The 18130-nt window shown below is 43.2% G+C and overlaps 1 protein-coding gene across 5 annotated transcripts in view; it reads right to left on the bottom strand.

Moving 5' to 3' along the window:
* sorcs2 (sortilin-related VPS10 domain containing receptor 2) overlaps positions 1–18130 on the bottom strand; it is a 658785-nt gene that overhangs the window by 118840 nt on the left and 521815 nt on the right. For all 5 annotated transcript variants that reach the window (XM_078407113.1, XM_078407120.1, XM_078407131.1 and 2 more), the window contains one exon: positions 12432–12578. In XM_078407113.1, the coding sequence (XP_078263239.1) occupies positions 12432–12578 (147 nt within the window). The remainder of the gene's footprint in view (positions 1–12431; positions 12579–18130) is intronic.

Genomic DNA, 18130 nt, shown 5'->3' with positions numbered 1-18130 from the left:
GGTCTTGCTGACCTGTGGCATAAATATCAGTTATTAGTGCTGAGTTTAGTTTAGTTTCGTTTAGTTTCGTTTAGTTTCGTTTAGTTTCGTTTAGTTTCGTTTAGTTTAGAGATTCAGCGCGGAAACAGGCCCTGTGGCCCACTGGGTCTGCGCCGGCCAGCGATCCCCGCACACTAACACTATCCTACACACACTAAGGACAATTTTTACATTTACCAAGCCAATTTACCTACGAACCTACGTGTCTTTGGAGTGTGGGAGGAAACCGAAGATCTCGGAGAAAGCCCATGTGGTCACGAGGAGAACGTACAAACTCCGTACAGACAGCACCCGTAGTCGGGATCGAACCCGGGTCTCCGGCGCTGCATTCGCTGTAAGGCAGCAACTCTACCGCTGTGCCACTGTCCTATCGAGTTTAGGTTCTATCACTACAAATTGGCTCCAGATATAATTACAATCTTGGTGTAAACATGCAGAGAGAAACCGAGTTCAGATGTGATATCAGAGGAATCACCCTTGACATCAAGGCAACATTTCATTAAATATAACATCTTGTAGTATCGTAAGATGGCGGAAATCAGAGGAATAGTGGGGAGGATTCTTTCCAAACAAAGTAGGATTCATAGATCATAGTCATAGAGCACAGAATCAGATTCTGCTGCCTCTTATGTCAAAGCAGCCTTCTTCTATTTAATGGCATCCCATTTTCCAGCAGTTAGCTCCTAGCTTTCTATTTCACTGTGATTCGAATGCTTATGTAAGTATTTGACAACTGTAGAAATACATGCATCCATAACCCTCACAGGCAGTGCGTTCCAGATTCCAATCACCATCGAGTTAACAACAAAATAATCCCTGAGTTCCCCTCTAAACCCGTTTCCCTCTGGCAAGGGAATAAACAGTTCCATCAATCCTATTCTTTCCTATCATCATTTTGGATCCCTACAGTGCTCTCCTCAAGCAGTCCGATATATTGGCGAGACCGAGCGCAGGCTCGGCGATCGTTTCACTGAACACCTTACGCTCAGTCCGCTTGGGCCTACATGATCTCCCGGTTTAACGCCCCCTCCCATTCCCACACTGACCTTTCTGTCCTGGGCCTCCTCCATTGTCAGAGTGAGGCCCAGCGCAAATTGGAGGAACAGCACCTCATATTTCGCTTGGGCAGCTTACACCCCAGCGGTATGAACATTGACTTCTCTAACTTCAAATAACCCTTGCTTTCCCTCTCTCTCTCCATCCCCTCCCCCATCCTAGTTCTCCAACTAGTTTCACTGTCCTCCTGATCAAACTTTACTGATTGTATGTAGACACAAAATGCTGGAGTAACTCAGCGGGTCAGGCTGCATCTCAGGAAAGAAGGAATGGGTGATGTTTCGGGTCGAGACTCTACTTCAGTCTGAAGAAGGGTCTCAACCTGAAATGTCACCCATTCCTTCTCACGCCATTCGACCCATCGAGTCTACTTGACCATTCAATCATGGCTGATCTCTCCCTCCTAATCCCATTTTCCTGCCTCCTCCCCATAACCTTTGACACCCGTTCTAATCAAGAATTTGTAGGAAAAAAAATTGCAGATGCTGGTTAAAATAGAAGGTAGACACAAAATGCTGGAGTAACTCAGCAGGTCAGGCAGCATCTCTGGAGAGAAGGAATGGGTGATGTTTTGGGTCGAGACCCTTCTTCAGACTGATGTCAGGGGAGGGGGCGGAACCTGTCCCTTTACCTCCCCCCTCGACTCCATCCAAGGACCCAAACAGTCTTTCCAGGTGAGGCAGAGGTTCACCTGCACTTCCTCCAACCTCATCTACTTTATCCGCTGTTCCAGGTGTCAACTTCTTTACATCGGCGAAACCAAACGCAGGCTCGGTGACCGTTTCGCTGAACACCTCCGCTCAGTCCGCCTCAACCAACCTGATCTCCCGGTGGTTCAGCACTTCAACTCCACCTCCCATTCCCAATCTGACCTTTCTGTCCTGGGCCTCCTCCATTGTCAGAGTGAGGCCCAGCGCAAATTGGAGGAACAGCGCCTCATATTTTGCTTTTGCTCCTTACACCCCAGCGGTATGAACCTCTAACTTCAGGTAGTCCCTGCTTCCCCTCTCTATCCCCCCCCCCTTCCCAGTTCTCCCACTAGTCTTCCTGTCTCTGACTTCATTCTATCTTTGTCCCGCCCCGTTCCCTGACGTCAGTCTGCAGAAGGGTCTTGACCCGAAACGTCACCCATTCCTTCTCTCCAGGGATGCTGCCTGACCCACTGAGTTACTCCTGCATTTTGTGTCTATCCTAATCATGAATTTGTCTATCTCTGCCTTTAAAACACCCACTGACCTGGCCTCCACAGGCCTCTGCGGCAATGAGTTCCTCCTCTCTAAACCTTTATAGCTACGCTATAATTTCTAATTAGCAGACAATTCCGGATAGCTCGCTTTTTTCCTTTTAATTCACCTTATGTTTTTCATCAAGACGTGAGCCTGGATAGTAGTGGGTGCTACTGGCTATTTGATTTGAAGGCCAGGTTGCAACCCAATGGAGTCTGATTCTGTATTCGTGGCACACTAGCATTTTCTAACAGCGTTCAGTGAACACAATCAGCACAGGAGGACGTGGCTGACATCTCCATTTTCTTGCCCAGTCAGACCGAATTGATGTTTCCATCACTGCAAAGAGCTGGGTTCACTCGGCAAGTAATTGTGAACATAACCGCGTACCTACCCACACAAATCACCAACAACGTCCATTTATACAGCGCCTTACACATAGCAAAACATTCCAAACAGCTTGATGGAATAGGAAATGAACAAAATATTTACCAAAAAAAAATGCTGCAACAAAAGCAATTTTAATACTGTGACCAAAAATGTAGATCTTAAAAATGAGAGGGAGATCAAGGAAGGAAAATGTAGTGTAAAATGATTACACAATTCAATACATGTCTATCAATAGAGTCAGAGGTTTGAGATGAATAATCAAATGGCAAGACAATGTAGATCACCTTGAGCTAATGTTATGCCTCTATTTAAGAAAGTCTGGAAAGGAAAACCCAGAACAATAGCGGAATGGTGGTGCGGCGGGTAGAGTTGCCAGAGACCCAGGTTCGATTCTGACTACGTGTGCTGTCTGTGCGGAGTTTGTACATTCTCCCTGTGACCGCGTGGGCTTTCGTCTGGTGCTCCGGTTTCCTCCCACACTCCAAAGACATGCGGGTTTGTAGGCTAATTGGCCTTGGTAAAAAAATAGCAAATTGTTCCTAGACACATTAGAGGCAGGAAACATGTTCCCAATGTTGGGGGAGTCCAGAACCAGGGGCCACAGTTTAAGAATAAGGGGTAGGCCATTTAGAACGGAGGTGAGGAAAAACTTTTGCACTCAGAGAGTTGCGAATCTGTGGAATTCTCTGCGTCAGAAGGCAGTGGAGGCCAATTCCTGGAATGCTTTCAAGAGAGAGCTAGATAGAGTTCTTAAGGATAGCGGAGTCAGGGGGTATGGGGAGAGGGCAGGATCGGGGTACTGATTGTGAATGGTCAGCCATGATCACATTGAATGGCGGTGCTGGCTTGAAGGGCCGAATGGCCTACTCCTGCACCTATTGTCTATTGTCTATAGTGTGTGTAGATTGCGTTAGTGTACGGACTCGGTCAGCTGAAGGGCCTGTTTCCACACTGCATCTCTAAAATTCTAAAGTCTAACAAACCAGTAAACCTAACATCTGTGGTAGGAAAGTTAACGGAGAGAAAATTGATGGATAAGATATACATGCATTTATTGATTAGGAATAGTCAGCGTGGTTTCATGACTCATTAATTTCTTTATTTTCAAATCTTTTTTATTAAATTTCAAAAAATGATCAGCATAACAGTGATATTGATACATAGGGATCAGGATTACATTAACAACAAATGTCGCCTTAATATAAATTCAGTTTCAAAATACATATAGGGTATAGACCTCTCAGTCTCTGTAATTATAGATAAAAGGTTAAAAGAGACTAAAATAAGCAAACAAACAAAAAAAAACTAAAAAAACAGAATCTGGGCTGCAAAAAAAAAAAAAATGTCAACAGTTTAAACCCCTGTTTGTCGTTAAATCTGTTCCACCAAATAAAGGTAAAAAATTATTATAACGGCTGGAGTGGGAACAACTTATATTGTGTGAAAATATTGAATAAAGCTTCCCCAAGTCCTATCAAATTTAATCGAGGGTTCAACAATATCACTCCTAATTTTTTCTAAATTTAAACATGATATTGTTTCAGAATACCAATGGAGTGTGGTGGGAGGATTAGAGTCTTTCCATTTAAATAAAATAGATCTTCTGGCAATTAATGTAGTAAAAGCAATCAACCGACGGGCTGAAAGGGACAGATGAATAGAATCTATCATTGGTAGTCCAACAATTGCAGTGATAGGATGAGGTTGTAAATCAATACCTAAAACTACAGAAATAGTATCAAAAATGTATTTCCAATATTTTTCCAAAAGTGGGCAAGACCAAAACATATGATGACTCATTAATTTGATTGCGGTTTTTGAAGAAGTGAGTTTGGTGAAGGCTGGGTTTGTGGACAAGTCCTTTGATAAGATTCCACATGATCATCTGCTCTGAAAGGTTATATCACATAACATCCAGGGAGAGCTAGGTAACTAGATACAGAATTGGCTTCATAGTAAGAAACAGGATAATAATGGTGGACGGTTGTTTTTTGACTGAATGCTCATGACTAGTTTTGTGCCTCAGGGATCAATGTGAGCCTATTGCTGTTTGTCATCTACATCAACGATTGAGATGAGGACACACAAGGCATGATCACTCTGAAGAAGGGTCCTGACCCGAAACGTCACCCATTCCTTCTCTCCAGAGATGCTGCCTGACCCGCTGAGTTACTCTAGCATTTTGTGTCTTACTCGCACGATTAGTAAGTAAAAGGCGTGATATCACAGAGAGTGAAGATGATTATCAGGATTACAGTGGCATCTGATCAGCTGGGTAATAGAGGGCCAAGAAATGGCTCATGAATTTTATTGCAGGTAAGTGTAAAGTGTTGCATTTTGTGAAGTCAGGGCAGGACATTGGCAGTGAACACTGGTAGAGTAAAGAGTTCTAAGAGTGTGTACATACATACTCTGAAAGTGGCACCTCATAAAGATTGGGTGATAAAAAAGGCTTTTGGCACGCTGGTCTTCATCAGTCACGGAAATGGGTATTAGTGCAGTTTAGTTCATTATTATTGTCACATGTACAGTGAAAATCTTTTGTGTTGCGTGCTATCCAGTCAGTGAAAAGACTTCATGATTACAATCAAGCCGTGCACAATCCGATACAGGGAATAACATTTAGTGCATGATAAAGTCCAGTAAAGTCCGATAAAAGATAGTCCGAAGGTCTTCAATTACGTAGATGGAGGGTCAGGACCGGTCTCTAGTTGTTATAGAGATTAGGGCAAAGATAGACACAAAATGCTGGAGTAACTCAACGAGACAGGCAGCATCTCTGGATAGAAGGAATGGGTGATCTTTCGGGTCGAGACCCTTCTTCAGACAGGTCTCGACCCAAAATGTTACCTATCCCTTCTATCCAGAGATGCTGCCTGATCTGCTGAGTTACTCCAGCAATTTGTGTCTACCTTCGGTGTAAACCTTCCTACACATAGAAGTTAGGGCATTATGTTGCAGGTGCACATGACATCGGCAAGGCTGCGATTGTAGTATTGTGTTCAGCCAGGGTCACCCTGCTATAAGAAAGATGACATTAAGTTGGAAAGAGTGCAGAAAAGATTTACGAGAATCACGTCAGGACCTGAGGTTCCAGAGCTATAGGGAGAAGTTGGGCAGGCTAGGACTTTATTCTTTGTAGTGCAGGAGGTTGAGGGATGATCTCAAAGAGGCGTATAAAATAATGAGAGAGTATAGATAGCATTAATGCACAATCATTTTGCTAGGGTAAGGCAATCCAGAACTAGAGGGCATAGATTTAACGTGCGAGGTGAAAGATTTAAAAGGAACTTGAGGGCAACTTTTCCATACAGAGGGTGGTAAGTATATGATCCAGCTGCCCGATGAAGTTGTTGAAGCAGGTACAATTAGCAGGTAATAGCATTTGGACAGGTACATGCGTAGGCAAGGTTTGGAAGGATTATGGGCCAAATGCGGGCAAATGGGACCAGCGTGGATGGGGCATCTCGGTCAGTATGGACGAGATGGGTTGAAGGGCCTTTCTCCGTACTGCATGACTCAATGACTCCAGAGGTATTGGGTTTGATAGGAGCAGGTCGAATAGATAGAATGGTGGAACTAAGTTGTCAAGAAAAGTGTGACCAGTGACCAGTGATCCCTGGCATGGGATGGATCTCAAGCACATTATTGAATGGAACGTGCCTTATAGAGAGAGCAGCCTGGAAAGGCCATCAGAGAGTAGCTGTCTGAATATAACCAAAAAACAATGAGCGCAGGTTCTGAAGTTGTTCAACTGCAGTGGAGCAGGTGAAGTTACGTGACTGCAACCAGATGGTCTTTGTGAAACAGGAATTGCAATTTCAACGTCTGACAGCGGGGAGGCAAGAGTTAACAGTTAAAGAATTGGTGCACAAAATGTGAGAAAAACGTTTACGGTACTAATACTGATAGTGGAAAAGTGTTTCATCCATGGATGGAAGACACATTAAATCCAAGAAGAAGGCTATCAAGTTGCCAGAAATAGCAGTAAGCCTGAGGATTGAGGGTATTTTAGAACTCCAGTATGTGCGGACCAAGACATTGAAAGGGGAAGGGTAGATAGAATGTGAGAGGAACCTGGCGAGAAAGATAGAAATATTTCATAAATAGTCATTATGGTTTTAAATGGGAGCTTTTACAGGCATGTGTATAGAAAAGGATTACCGAGGACAAATCAGGGTCCCTTGAAGGCACACAGAAGAGTTTATAAAGGGAAATAAGAATATTGCAGAAGCATTAAACACTGTGTCTATTTTCATGGAAGACTGACAAAACATACTCGATATAAGAGAATCAATGATCATTTGGTAATAAGCAACTAAAGGTAGTATTTATCAAAACAAAACCACTCCAAAGACGTATAGGTTTTTAGGTTAATTGGCTTGGTGTATGTGTAAATTGTCCCGTATTTTGAGCTAAATTGGTTTGTCCCATACGGGACCGCCCTTATTCCTTATTTGGCCCCGTGGGCTCTGTAGGCCCGGGTGGGGGAGGGGCTCTGTAGGCCTGCACAGGGTAGGCCCGGACAGTGTAGGCCCGGACAGTGTAGGCCTGGACAGTGTAGGCCCGGACAGTGTAGGCCAGGAGAGTGTATGTCCGGACAGTGTAGGCCTGAACAGTGTAGGTCTGGACAGTGTAGGTCTGGACAGTGTAGGTCTGGACAGTGTATGTCCAGACAGTGTAGGCCCGGACAGTGTAGGTCTGGACAGTGTAGTCCAGGAGAGTGTAGGTCTGGACAGTGTATGTCCGGACAGTGTAGGCCCGGACAGTGTAGGCCCGGACAGTGTAGGCCCGGACATTGTAGGCCCGGACAGTGCAGGCCCGGACAGTGCAGGCCCGGACAGTGCAGGCCTGGATAGTGTAGGCCCGGACAGTGTAGGCCCGGACAGTATAGGCCTGGACAGTGTAGGCCCGGACAGTGTAGGCCTGGAGAGTGTAGGTCCGGACAGTGTAGGCCCAGACAGTGTACGTCCGGAGGACCGGGTGCCGCCTAACGGAGGTTGCGTATAGGTGGTCGCCATTGGTGGTACGGGAGCACGTGGCCGCTGGCTGGGTGAGGTCACATGGGGCACGGGGCAGTGACGTCACCTTGTCCCTTATTTGGGAGTGAGATAGTTGACACCCCTAGCTAGAGACCTTCTAACAATTGGCAGGAAATGGGGGAACAGATATATATTCAACATATATTGTAATGGTATTATAAAGGTAGAGGATTTTAGCTCCTAAAATGTTACTTGGTAGGCAGAGTGAAGTTGCTGGAGGAGATGTGCCTCATATCGCCAGTGAGCTGGGTTTGTTTCATCATGAACATTATTATCTGTGTGAAGTTTTCATATTCTCTCTGTGACTGTATAATTTTCTTCCAGTTGCTCCGGTTTCCCCATATATCTCAAAGACATACATGTGCAAATTGTTCCCAGTGTGTGTAGGATAGTGTTAACGTGCGGGGATCGTTGGTCGGTGCGGACTCGGTGGGCTGAAGGGCCTGTTTCCGCGCTGTATCTCTAAAACTAAACTAATGACTGAAACAGGCTAGGGGAAGCTACCTGTAGTAGATATACATTGGACAAGTGATGGAGGAGGTGGAGGGGGATCATTAAAAAGTAAATAATGAGAATTCAGAGCCTGGGTCTCTGGCGCTGCATTCGCTGTAAGGCAGCAACTCTACTGCTGCGCCACCGTGACCGTCCCAATTCTTTCAATGCACAATAGACAATAGACAATAGGTGCAGGAGTAGGCCATTCGGCCCTTCGATCCAGCACCACCATTCAATGTGATCATGGCTGATCATTCTCAATCAGTACCCCGTTCCTGCCTTCTCCCCATACCCCCTGACTCCGCTATCCTTAAGAGCTCTATCTAGCTCTCTCTTGAATGCATTCAGAGAATTGGCCTCCACTGCCTTCTGAGGCAGAGAATTCCACAGATTCACAACTCTCTGACTGAAAAAGTTTTTCCTCATCTCCATTCTAAACGGCCTACCCCTTATTCTTAAACTGTGGCCCCTGGTTCTGGACTCCCCCAACATTGGGAACATGTTTCCTGCCTCTAACGTGTCCAACCCCTTAATAATCTTATATGTTTCGATAAGATCCCCTCTCATCCTTCTAAATTCCAGTGTATACAAGCCTAGTCGCTCCAGTCTTTCAACATACGACAGTCCCGCCATTCCGGGAATTAACCTATTAAACCTACGCTGCACGCCCTCAATAGCAAGAATATCCTTCCTCAAATTTGGAGACCAGAACTGCACACAGTACTCCAGGTGTGGTCTCACTAGGGCCCTGTACAACTGCAGAAGGACCTCTTTGCTCCTATACTCAACTCCTCTTGTTATTTCAGTTCATTAAAAATTCACCCGAGGACAAATCAAAATTAAACTAATGAAATATATATTGCACTCAGTCATTAATAAATACCATAAAACCTTTCATCGTTATTATTATCACAGGGTACCCCATTTACAGCAGTTTGGGTACCAGAAATTCGATCTTGTAAACCTGAAGAATTCACAAATCACTGACCAAAAAATTTAAGATGCAGAATAAAAATTCACTCTTACAGAATTTATGTTAAAAATAATAAGTACACAAGCACAAAATGTGAAAGAAACGACAAATGTTGTCAATCTTTGTCAAGGGTTTGTTAATACGGAAAAATGTGATGTGGAAGGTTTTCTGGAACTCTCCTTCCAACTCACCTTCCTAACTAAGGAGGCTGTACGCTCTCCCTGTGACCGCGGAGGTTTTCTCCGGGTGCTTTGGCTTGGTAAACTTCGCCTAGTGTGTGTAGGATAGTGTAAGTGTCAGGGAATCGCTGGTCGGTTCGGACTCGATGGCCTGTTTCCATGATGTATCTCTAAACTAAACTAAATTCGACACGCAACCTCTCTAAAGTGTGTGGGCGTACTGTGGCCTGAAAAATGCTTTAACAATGAGACAATATGCACAAAGTCTGATTTCCATTATGTCAGGTCATCACCCCGTAACCCGAGAAACTCCTGCACTTCTCATCAGTGTTCACTCAGAAGAAGGATATTGTCAGTGGAGAATTCAGGGAGAGAGCGGCGAAATTAAGAGTCTCAATGTTCCTTTGCCGGTATAACAATTAAACACGGCAGACTCTTGAAAATGTTAGTATTACAAAGGAAGTAGTATTAGCTGCCTCAGCAGGCTTTGGTGAGGATAGATCTCCAGGAGCTGATGCAATATATCCAAGGCAAGTATGGAGATTGCTGGTGACAGACACAAAAAGCTGGAGTAACTCAGCGGGTCAGGCTGCATCTCTGGAGAGAAGGAATGGTTGACGTTTCAGGTCAAGACCCTTCTTCAGTTTAAAGCAGCATCTGCAGTTCTTTCCCACACATGGAGATTGCTGGAAACAGACACAAAAAGCTGGAGTAACTCAGCGGGTCAGGCTGCATCACTGGAGAGAAGGAATGGGTGACGTTTCGGGTCGAGACCCTTCTTCAGACTGAAAGTCACGGAAAAAGGAAACGATGTAGAGAAATAAAGAACAATGAATAAAAGATGTGCAAAAAAGTAGCGATGATGAAGGAAAAACAGATTAGCTGTTTGGGAGATTGCTGGGGCCTGGCCAGAGACTTGAATCTTTTCTGACAATAGATGAGGTGGCAGATGACTAGAAGTCAGAAAATCTGTGTAGGAGGAAAGCAGACTTTTGTACCTAATGTCAGTGATGGGAAAATGTTGTAAAAACATCTGAAAGTCAGGATTAATCTACACCTGGAAAGCAGGGATAAATCAAAGATAGGTCTCGTTTGAACAGAGATCCCATGACTCTCAGTCTGACAAAGGGTCTCGACCCGATACGTCACCGATTCCTTCTCTCCAGAGATGCTGCCTGCCCCACTGAATTGCTCCAGCATTTTGTGTCTATCTTCCCACAGTACATGGGAGAACGATTGGAGTTGAACACAATTAAGTACATCCCTGCAAAGGGCTGAGAGGAACAAACTTGGTGATGCACCAATTCACAAAGAATATCACTTGTAACTGTGACTATGGCCTTTCCGGAGCTTAGATAAGTGGACTGTGAAGGATGGAACTGCAGATGCCAGTTTAAACCGAAGACAGACGCAAACTGCTGGAGTAACTCAGCGGGACAGGCAGCATCTCTTGAGAGAACGAATGGGAGACCTTTCGGGGTCGAGACCCTTCTTCCGACTGAAGAACGGTCAGGAACCCCGAAACGTCACCCATTCCTTCTCTCCCGAGATGCTGCCTGTCCCGCTGAGTTACTCCAGCATTTTGTGTCTGTCTTACAGAAATGGACACCTGACTGAAGATTGAAATCGACAACTGAAATTGGCCCAGATTTGTAAAGTGCCAAGGCAATAGACAATAGACAATAAGTGCAGGAGTAGGCCATTCGGCCCTTCGAGCCAGCACCATCATTCAATGTGATCATGGCTGATCATTCTCAATCAGTACCTCGTTCCTGCCTTCTCCCCATACCCCCTGACTCCGCTATCCTTAAGAGCTCTATCTAGCTCTTTCTTGAATGCATTCAGAGAATTGGCCTCCACTGCCTTCTGAGGCAGAGAATTCCACAGATTCACAACTCTCTGACTGAAAATGTTTTTCCTCATCTCCGTTCTAAATGGCCTACCCCTTATTCTTAAACTGTGGCCCCTTGTTCTGGACTCCGCCAACATTGGGAACATGTTTCCTACCTCTAACGTGTCCAACTCCTTAATAATCTTATATGTTTCAATGTGATCCCCTCTCATCCTTCTAAATTCCAGTGTATACAAGGCATTAAAGATCACCTATTTTCTATGTCTATTATTTCAAAGGACACTTGTCATTGATCACAGCTGTGGAACCGTACAATTTATAGAAGGACTCACATAAAACTTAAAATGTCAGTTGCAGGGCAGGTGTGAGGTGTGGTCAGAGAACTCATTCTGCAAACTGCTTGTGTTGCCCATGAAGACCTTTAGGGGGATCCATAACAAGAGTTTCTGCTATAGTATGTCACCATGGAGAGGGTCACAGTAAAGATAGACATAAACATCTGGAGTACCTCAGCGGGACAGGCAGCATCTTTGGAGAGAGGGAATGGGTGACGTTTTGGGTCGAGACCTTTCTTCAGACACAGTAAAGGCTGGATTCTGGCCTGTTTGCCACGTAGTTAAACGTTGGCAGTTGTGAAAAATCAAGCACGAGACATCGGTGCCACCAAGGGTTGCCATCTGTCCCGTCCCGTATTAGCCGGGACATCCCGTATTTTGGGCTAAATTAGTTTGTCCTGTACGGGACCACCCTTGTCCCATATTAGGCCCGGGGGACGCTGTAGGCCCGGACAGTGTAGGTCTGGACTTTGTAGGCCCGGGCATCGCTTAATGGAGGTTGCATAGCAACCCATCTCCCGGCCCGGGTGGCCGCCATTGGTGGAGTGGGCTGGGTGAGGTCACATGGGACAGTGACATCACCTTGTCCCTTACTTTGGGAGTGAGAAATTTGGCACCCCTAGTGCCACCCTTATTTGGAAGATGTGTTTCCTTGACAAAATGCCCACTCACCACACGGTTGGGATTGTAATTTAAAATGAAGAAACCGCTGCACATAAACGGATCAGTATCAGTGAACCGTGCGACAGTGTTCGAACATGCCAAGAAAATAAACTCATGAATTTCAAAGGAATTACGCTTCACAATTATGCCGGTAAGAACAAATTTCCAGGACAAATCTTACCAGATGACATTTGGTTTCCTTGCCATTCATGTCAGTGGCCGGTGGAGTTAATAATTGCCAGTCACGGCCTTTGTTGTAGGTGATGTATGTCTTCACTTTACCGTTCACTTTCCTATTAGCCAAGAAAACGCCTTTAACGCCTTGTACCTTGAAGGCAAACAGAGGTGGGAGAAAAACATCAGCTTTAGTAAGGAACTTTCAGGACTAAAGTCCCGTTCAATCGATTGCCCACAAAGAGCTCCCCGGCATGATTCCCTCTTCCTGCATCTTAATGCATGGGAGACATGAAATGCTGGAGTAACTCAGCGGGACAGGCACCATCTCTGGAGAGAAGGAATGGGCGACGTTTCGGGTCGATATGCAGAGGGATTTTGGGGACTAGCTCCATAGCACACCGAAAGTGTCAAGACAAGTGGAAAGAGTAGTAACGAAGCCATGTGATATGCTCACTCACCTTTATTGGTTGGGGCTGTGAATATGAGTCAGGAAACCACGATGCTTCTCACTACAATGTCTAGCTCAGCTCCGAACTACATAGTCCTAAGCGCATTGTTTAGTTTAGTTTAGTTTAGAGATACAGCGCGGAAACAGGCCCTTTCAGCCCAGCGGGTTTGCGCCGACCAGCTATTCCCGCATACTAACACTTTCCTAAACACACTAGGGTCCATTTTTACATTTACCAAGCCAACTAACCTACATACCTGTACGTCTTTGGAGTGTGGGAGGAAACCGAAGATCGCGGAGAAAAACCACGCAGGTCACGGGTTGAACGTACAAACTCCGTACAGACAGCGCCCATAGTTGGGATTGAACCCGGGTCTCCGGCGCTGTATTCGCTGTAAGGCAGCAACTCTACCGCTGCGCCACTTATTGTTTATGGGTTTGCATCAAATTTATTTGATTGTATTCATACTGAACTTCTGAAGTCTGAAGAAGGGTCTCGTCCCGAAACGTCACCCATTCCTTCTCTCCTGAGATGCTGCCTGACCCACTGAGTTACTCCAGCATTTTGTGAATAAATACCTTTGATTTGTACCAGCATCTGCAGTTATTTTCTTATTACACCAAGCCACCTAGCTTACAAACCTGTCCGCCTTCAGAGTGTGGGAGGAAACCAGAAATCCCAGAGAAAACCCACGCAGGTCACGGGAAGAACGTACAAACAACTTCATGCAGACATATTCGGGATCGAACACGGGTCTCTGGCGCTGTAAGGCAGCAACTCTACCGCTGCGCCACGGTGCTGCCCTCTGTTCATTAATAGTTTTCTTTTCTCGGCTCAGAAACATAGAAACATAGAAAATAGGTGCAGGAGGAGGCCATTCGGCCCTTCGAGCCAGCACCGCCATTCACTGTGATCATGGCTGATCATCCACAGTCAGTAACCCGTGCCCGACTTCTCCCCATATCCCTTGATTCCACTAGCCCCTAGAGCTCTATCTAACTCTCTCTTAAATTCATCCAGTGAATTGGCCTCCACTGCCCTCTGTGGCAGAGAATTCCACAAATTCACAACTCTCTGGTTGAAAAAGTTCCTTATCACCTCAGTTTTAAATGGCCTCCCCTTTATTCTAAGACTGTGGCCCATGGTTCTGGACTCCCCCAACATTGGGAACATTTTTTTCCTGCGTCTAGCTTGTCCAGTCATTTTACAATTTTATATGATTCCATGAGATCGTGGCCTTTTTCCTCCTTTTAGCTCAGAATGCACTGGAAATTCTTCATTGTCAAAACCACTCTGCAATTTACCAGTAGGTGTTCATTTCAATGGAAACAAAATTGCACAAATCCAGAACTGCCCTTTTCACCAAAGTGTTAAGTAACTGGATGAGTGTACGAAAATAACTGCAGATGCTGGTACAAATCGAAGGTATTTATTCACAAAATGCTGGAGTAACTCAGCGGGTCAGGCAGCATCTCAGGAGAGAAGGAATGGGTGACGTTTCGGGTCGAGACCCTTCGGTCTGAAGAAGGGTCTCGACCCGAAACGTCACCCATTCCTTCTCTCCCGAGATGCTGCCTGACCTGCTGAGTTACTCCAGCATTTTGTGAATAAGTAACTGGGTGAAGTCAGCAATTAATCGATGCCCTGGGTTATACGTTACAAGCTGCATTGTCAGATTAGCTTTCATCCATGTCACAAGCATTTGTTATCCAAATTGCTCCTTCACAAAGCAATGCTTGAAGATGTGGAATTCTAAAAAAAATGCACAGTGTTTCAAACCTTGAGAAGGACATTTTATTATTCAAGAGGATCAGCTGTTTCAATTCAGAAGAACCTAGAATTTCAGATTTGTTCTGTCTGAGATGGGATGGTCCCAGCTGTTATCAGGCAACTGAATCGTCCTACCACATCTGGAGAGCAGTGCCGACCTACAATCTAAACTCTTTGATGACCCTCGGACTATCCTTGGCTTGACCTCCCACTAAATGGGAACATAAAATACTTCCAATCTGCTCCAAAAGGAGGGAGGGGGGTGACTTTAGGAGAAAGGATTTAAATAAATACCTTATGCCAATCTTCACAGATTCATGCACATTTCAGAAATATTGGAGAACCCAAGTAAATGTACACGAAAAAGTAAAGGAAAGTGATATTGGTTAAGAAATACAGCGAGAAGGATTGATGTGCCTGAAAATTGAGAAATACCTAGGATCTGATGATCTAAATCGTAGAGTTTTGAATGGGATGGCAATGGAGATAGATGTTGCTCTGTTTAGCATTGTTCAAAATACAGTACTGTAATATCTGGAATTGTTCTTGTAGGCTGAAGGCTAGTTAGTACATGTAACCCCACTTACTATTGAAAGGAGAGGACTGATGGGACAATGAACTAATGACCTATTCTTATCGAAACGTATACGATTATTAAGGGGTTGGACACGTTAGAGGCAGGAAACATGTTCCCAATGTTGGGGGGAGTCCAGAACCAGGGGCCACAGTTTAAGAATAAGGGGTAGGGCATTTAGAACGGAGATGAGGAAAAACATTTTCAGTCAGAGAGTTGTGAATCTGTGGAATTCTCTGCCTCAGAAGGCAGTGGAGGCCAATTCTCTGAATGCATTCAAGAGAGAGCTAGATAGAGCTCTTAAGGATAGCGGAGTCAGGGGGTATGGGGAGAAGGCAGGAACGGGGTACTGATTGAGAATGATCAGCCATGATCGCATTGAATGGCGGTGCTGGCTCGAAGGGCCGAATAGCCTCCTCCTGCACCTATTGTCTATTGTCTATTGTCTATTCGCCCGACGTTAGGAGTTGGCGAGATGCTGAAATCCATAACATGGGAAGTAATATAGATTTGTTGGCATGATGCTTCAATGGCTGAAAAGGGTTTGGGGCTGTTCTGAACGAGATGTGAAAGGTATTCCATAAACGCAAGTCTTCCATTCACTGAAGTATGGAAAATAATACGGATGGCTGCAGAAATAATTGTCAATTTGATAGTTAACAGTATGACATTAGCACCATGTGACAATGGGTCTCAGAGTAGGTTCCAACCTCTTGTTGCAGCATTGCTTTCACCTCACCACAAACTACATGTACATGCTGCACGAAGCTTCTGCAACATCTGTAGTGTGGTTACGTTGGAGTAATGCCAGAAGGTTTGAAGACATTTAGAGCCATAAATATTCATTGTGAGCAAAGATTTGTCGATATGATCTTTTGCTTTGAATACAAAGAACAATAATTTTCAAACACTTCCAAGTGTACCCTCAGTCTTCTAACCTGTAATGTGCAGCATAAAACTGTTTAGAGTCATAGAGTCATAGATTGATACAGATAGTGTGGAAACAGGCCCTTCGGCCCAACCCGCCCACACCGGCCAACAATGTCCCAGCTACCCTAGTCTCACTTGCCTGCGCTTGGTCCATATCCCTCTAAACCTGTCCTATCCATGTACCTGTCCAACTGTTTCTTTTTTTTTTTTTTTTTTTTTTTTTTTTTTTTTTTTTTTTTTTTTTTTTTTTTATTGGGGATAGGTACATAACCTGTTTACATCTTTACAGTCATACATTTTTGAATTGATAATATTGTCAATTATTATTATATACCTTTTACCCCTTTTTTTAAATTTATTTTATATAAACTAAATAAAGCTAACGAAGTAGATGAAGTGAAGAAAGAAAAGAGAGAGAAGAAAACTAAAAACAAAAACCAATTTAAAAGAAAAAATAACTAAAAACAAAAAAAACAAAAAAAAAAAAAAAATAAGGAAAAAATTAGTTAAAGAAGAATGGAAAAATTTATTAAAATAACAAAAACTTCATTCGAGATATATTCGTACATTCCAAAGTATAGCATTTCATTCATTCTTTAGTCCGAGTGCTAGTCAGGTTCCTGTGCTGAACTATTCTGACCCTTTAAGTAATCAATAAAAGGAGACCATGTTTCAATGAATAATTCCTGTTTGTCCAACAGGGAAAATCTGATTCTTTCCACGTTTAAGGTCTCCGTCATTTCTATAATCCACATTTTAATTGTGGGGGCCGTAGGGCCTTTCCAAAATTTTAGAATTAATTTTTTTCCTGTTATTAAACTATAATCAATAAAGTTTTTTTGTGTTGTTCTGAATGTTTTATTTAATTCTAATTCTAATATTCCGAGTATAATTAATTTTGGATCTGGGTCCAATTGTGTGCTGGTTATTTTAGATATTATACTAAAAATATTTACCCAAAATTTTTTAATTTTTATACAGTTTGCAAACATATGAGATAATGTAGCTTCTAAATGTTGACATTTATCACATTTAGGTGAAATATGTTGGAAAATTTTATGTAGTTTTGTTTTGGAATAATGTAACCTATGTAATACTTTAAATTGTATTAGAGAATGTCTGGCGTTTAGTGAACACTGATCTATATGTTGCAAACTTTCTTCCCAAGTATCTTTCGTTATTACTTGATTTAATTCTTTTTCCCATTTTTGTCTATATAAATCCGTAGAAGGCATGTCACTGTCTAATAAAATATTATATATATAAGATATTAATTTTTCTGTATTAGGATGTTTGTTCCAACATTCGTCAAGAATTTCTGAATTTCTAATTTGAAAATTTTGGGAGTTCGACTTTACGTAATCTCTAAGTTGAAGATATCTGAAATAATCATTTCCACGAAGACCATAAATCTGTTGCAACTCCTGAAATGTCAGAAAGGTGCCTTCCTTATAAAGTTGTCCCATATTTTTAATTCCATAATTCTTCCACTGTGTAAAACCCCGGTCTAACCATGAAGGCTTAAACAAAGGATTATTCACAATTGGAAGAAAAAGCGATAAATTATCTAGTTTTAATGTCTTTTTTAATTGTTTCCAAATTCGTATAGCACTAAATATTATAGGGTTTTCCCTATAAATTTTTTTGTTTAATTTAGACGTGGCAAATAATATCGAACCAATATCAAAAGGCAAACAATCTTCCTTTTCCATTTTTAACCAGTCTGGTTGAAGATCTATTTCTTCCAACCAGAAATTCATATTTTTAATATTAACTGCCCAGAAATAAAACAAAAAATTGGGTAAAGCCAGGCCTCCATTTATTTTTGATTTACACAAGTGTCTTTTATTTATCCTATGATTCTTATAATCCCAGATGAAATCATTAACAATAGAGTCCAATTTTTTAAAAAAGTTTTTTGTCAAATATATCGGAATTGTCTGAAAAAGGTATAATATTTGCGGTAAAAAAATCATTTTT

The sequence above is a fragment of the Rhinoraja longicauda genome, chromosome 1 (assembly GCF_053455715.1).
Source record: "Rhinoraja longicauda isolate Sanriku21f chromosome 1, sRhiLon1.1, whole genome shotgun sequence".
NCBI classification, from domain to species: domain Eukaryota; kingdom Metazoa; phylum Chordata; class Chondrichthyes; order Rajiformes; family Arhynchobatidae; genus Rhinoraja; species Rhinoraja longicauda.
This window is presented reverse-complemented; position numbering and strand designations above follow the sequence as displayed.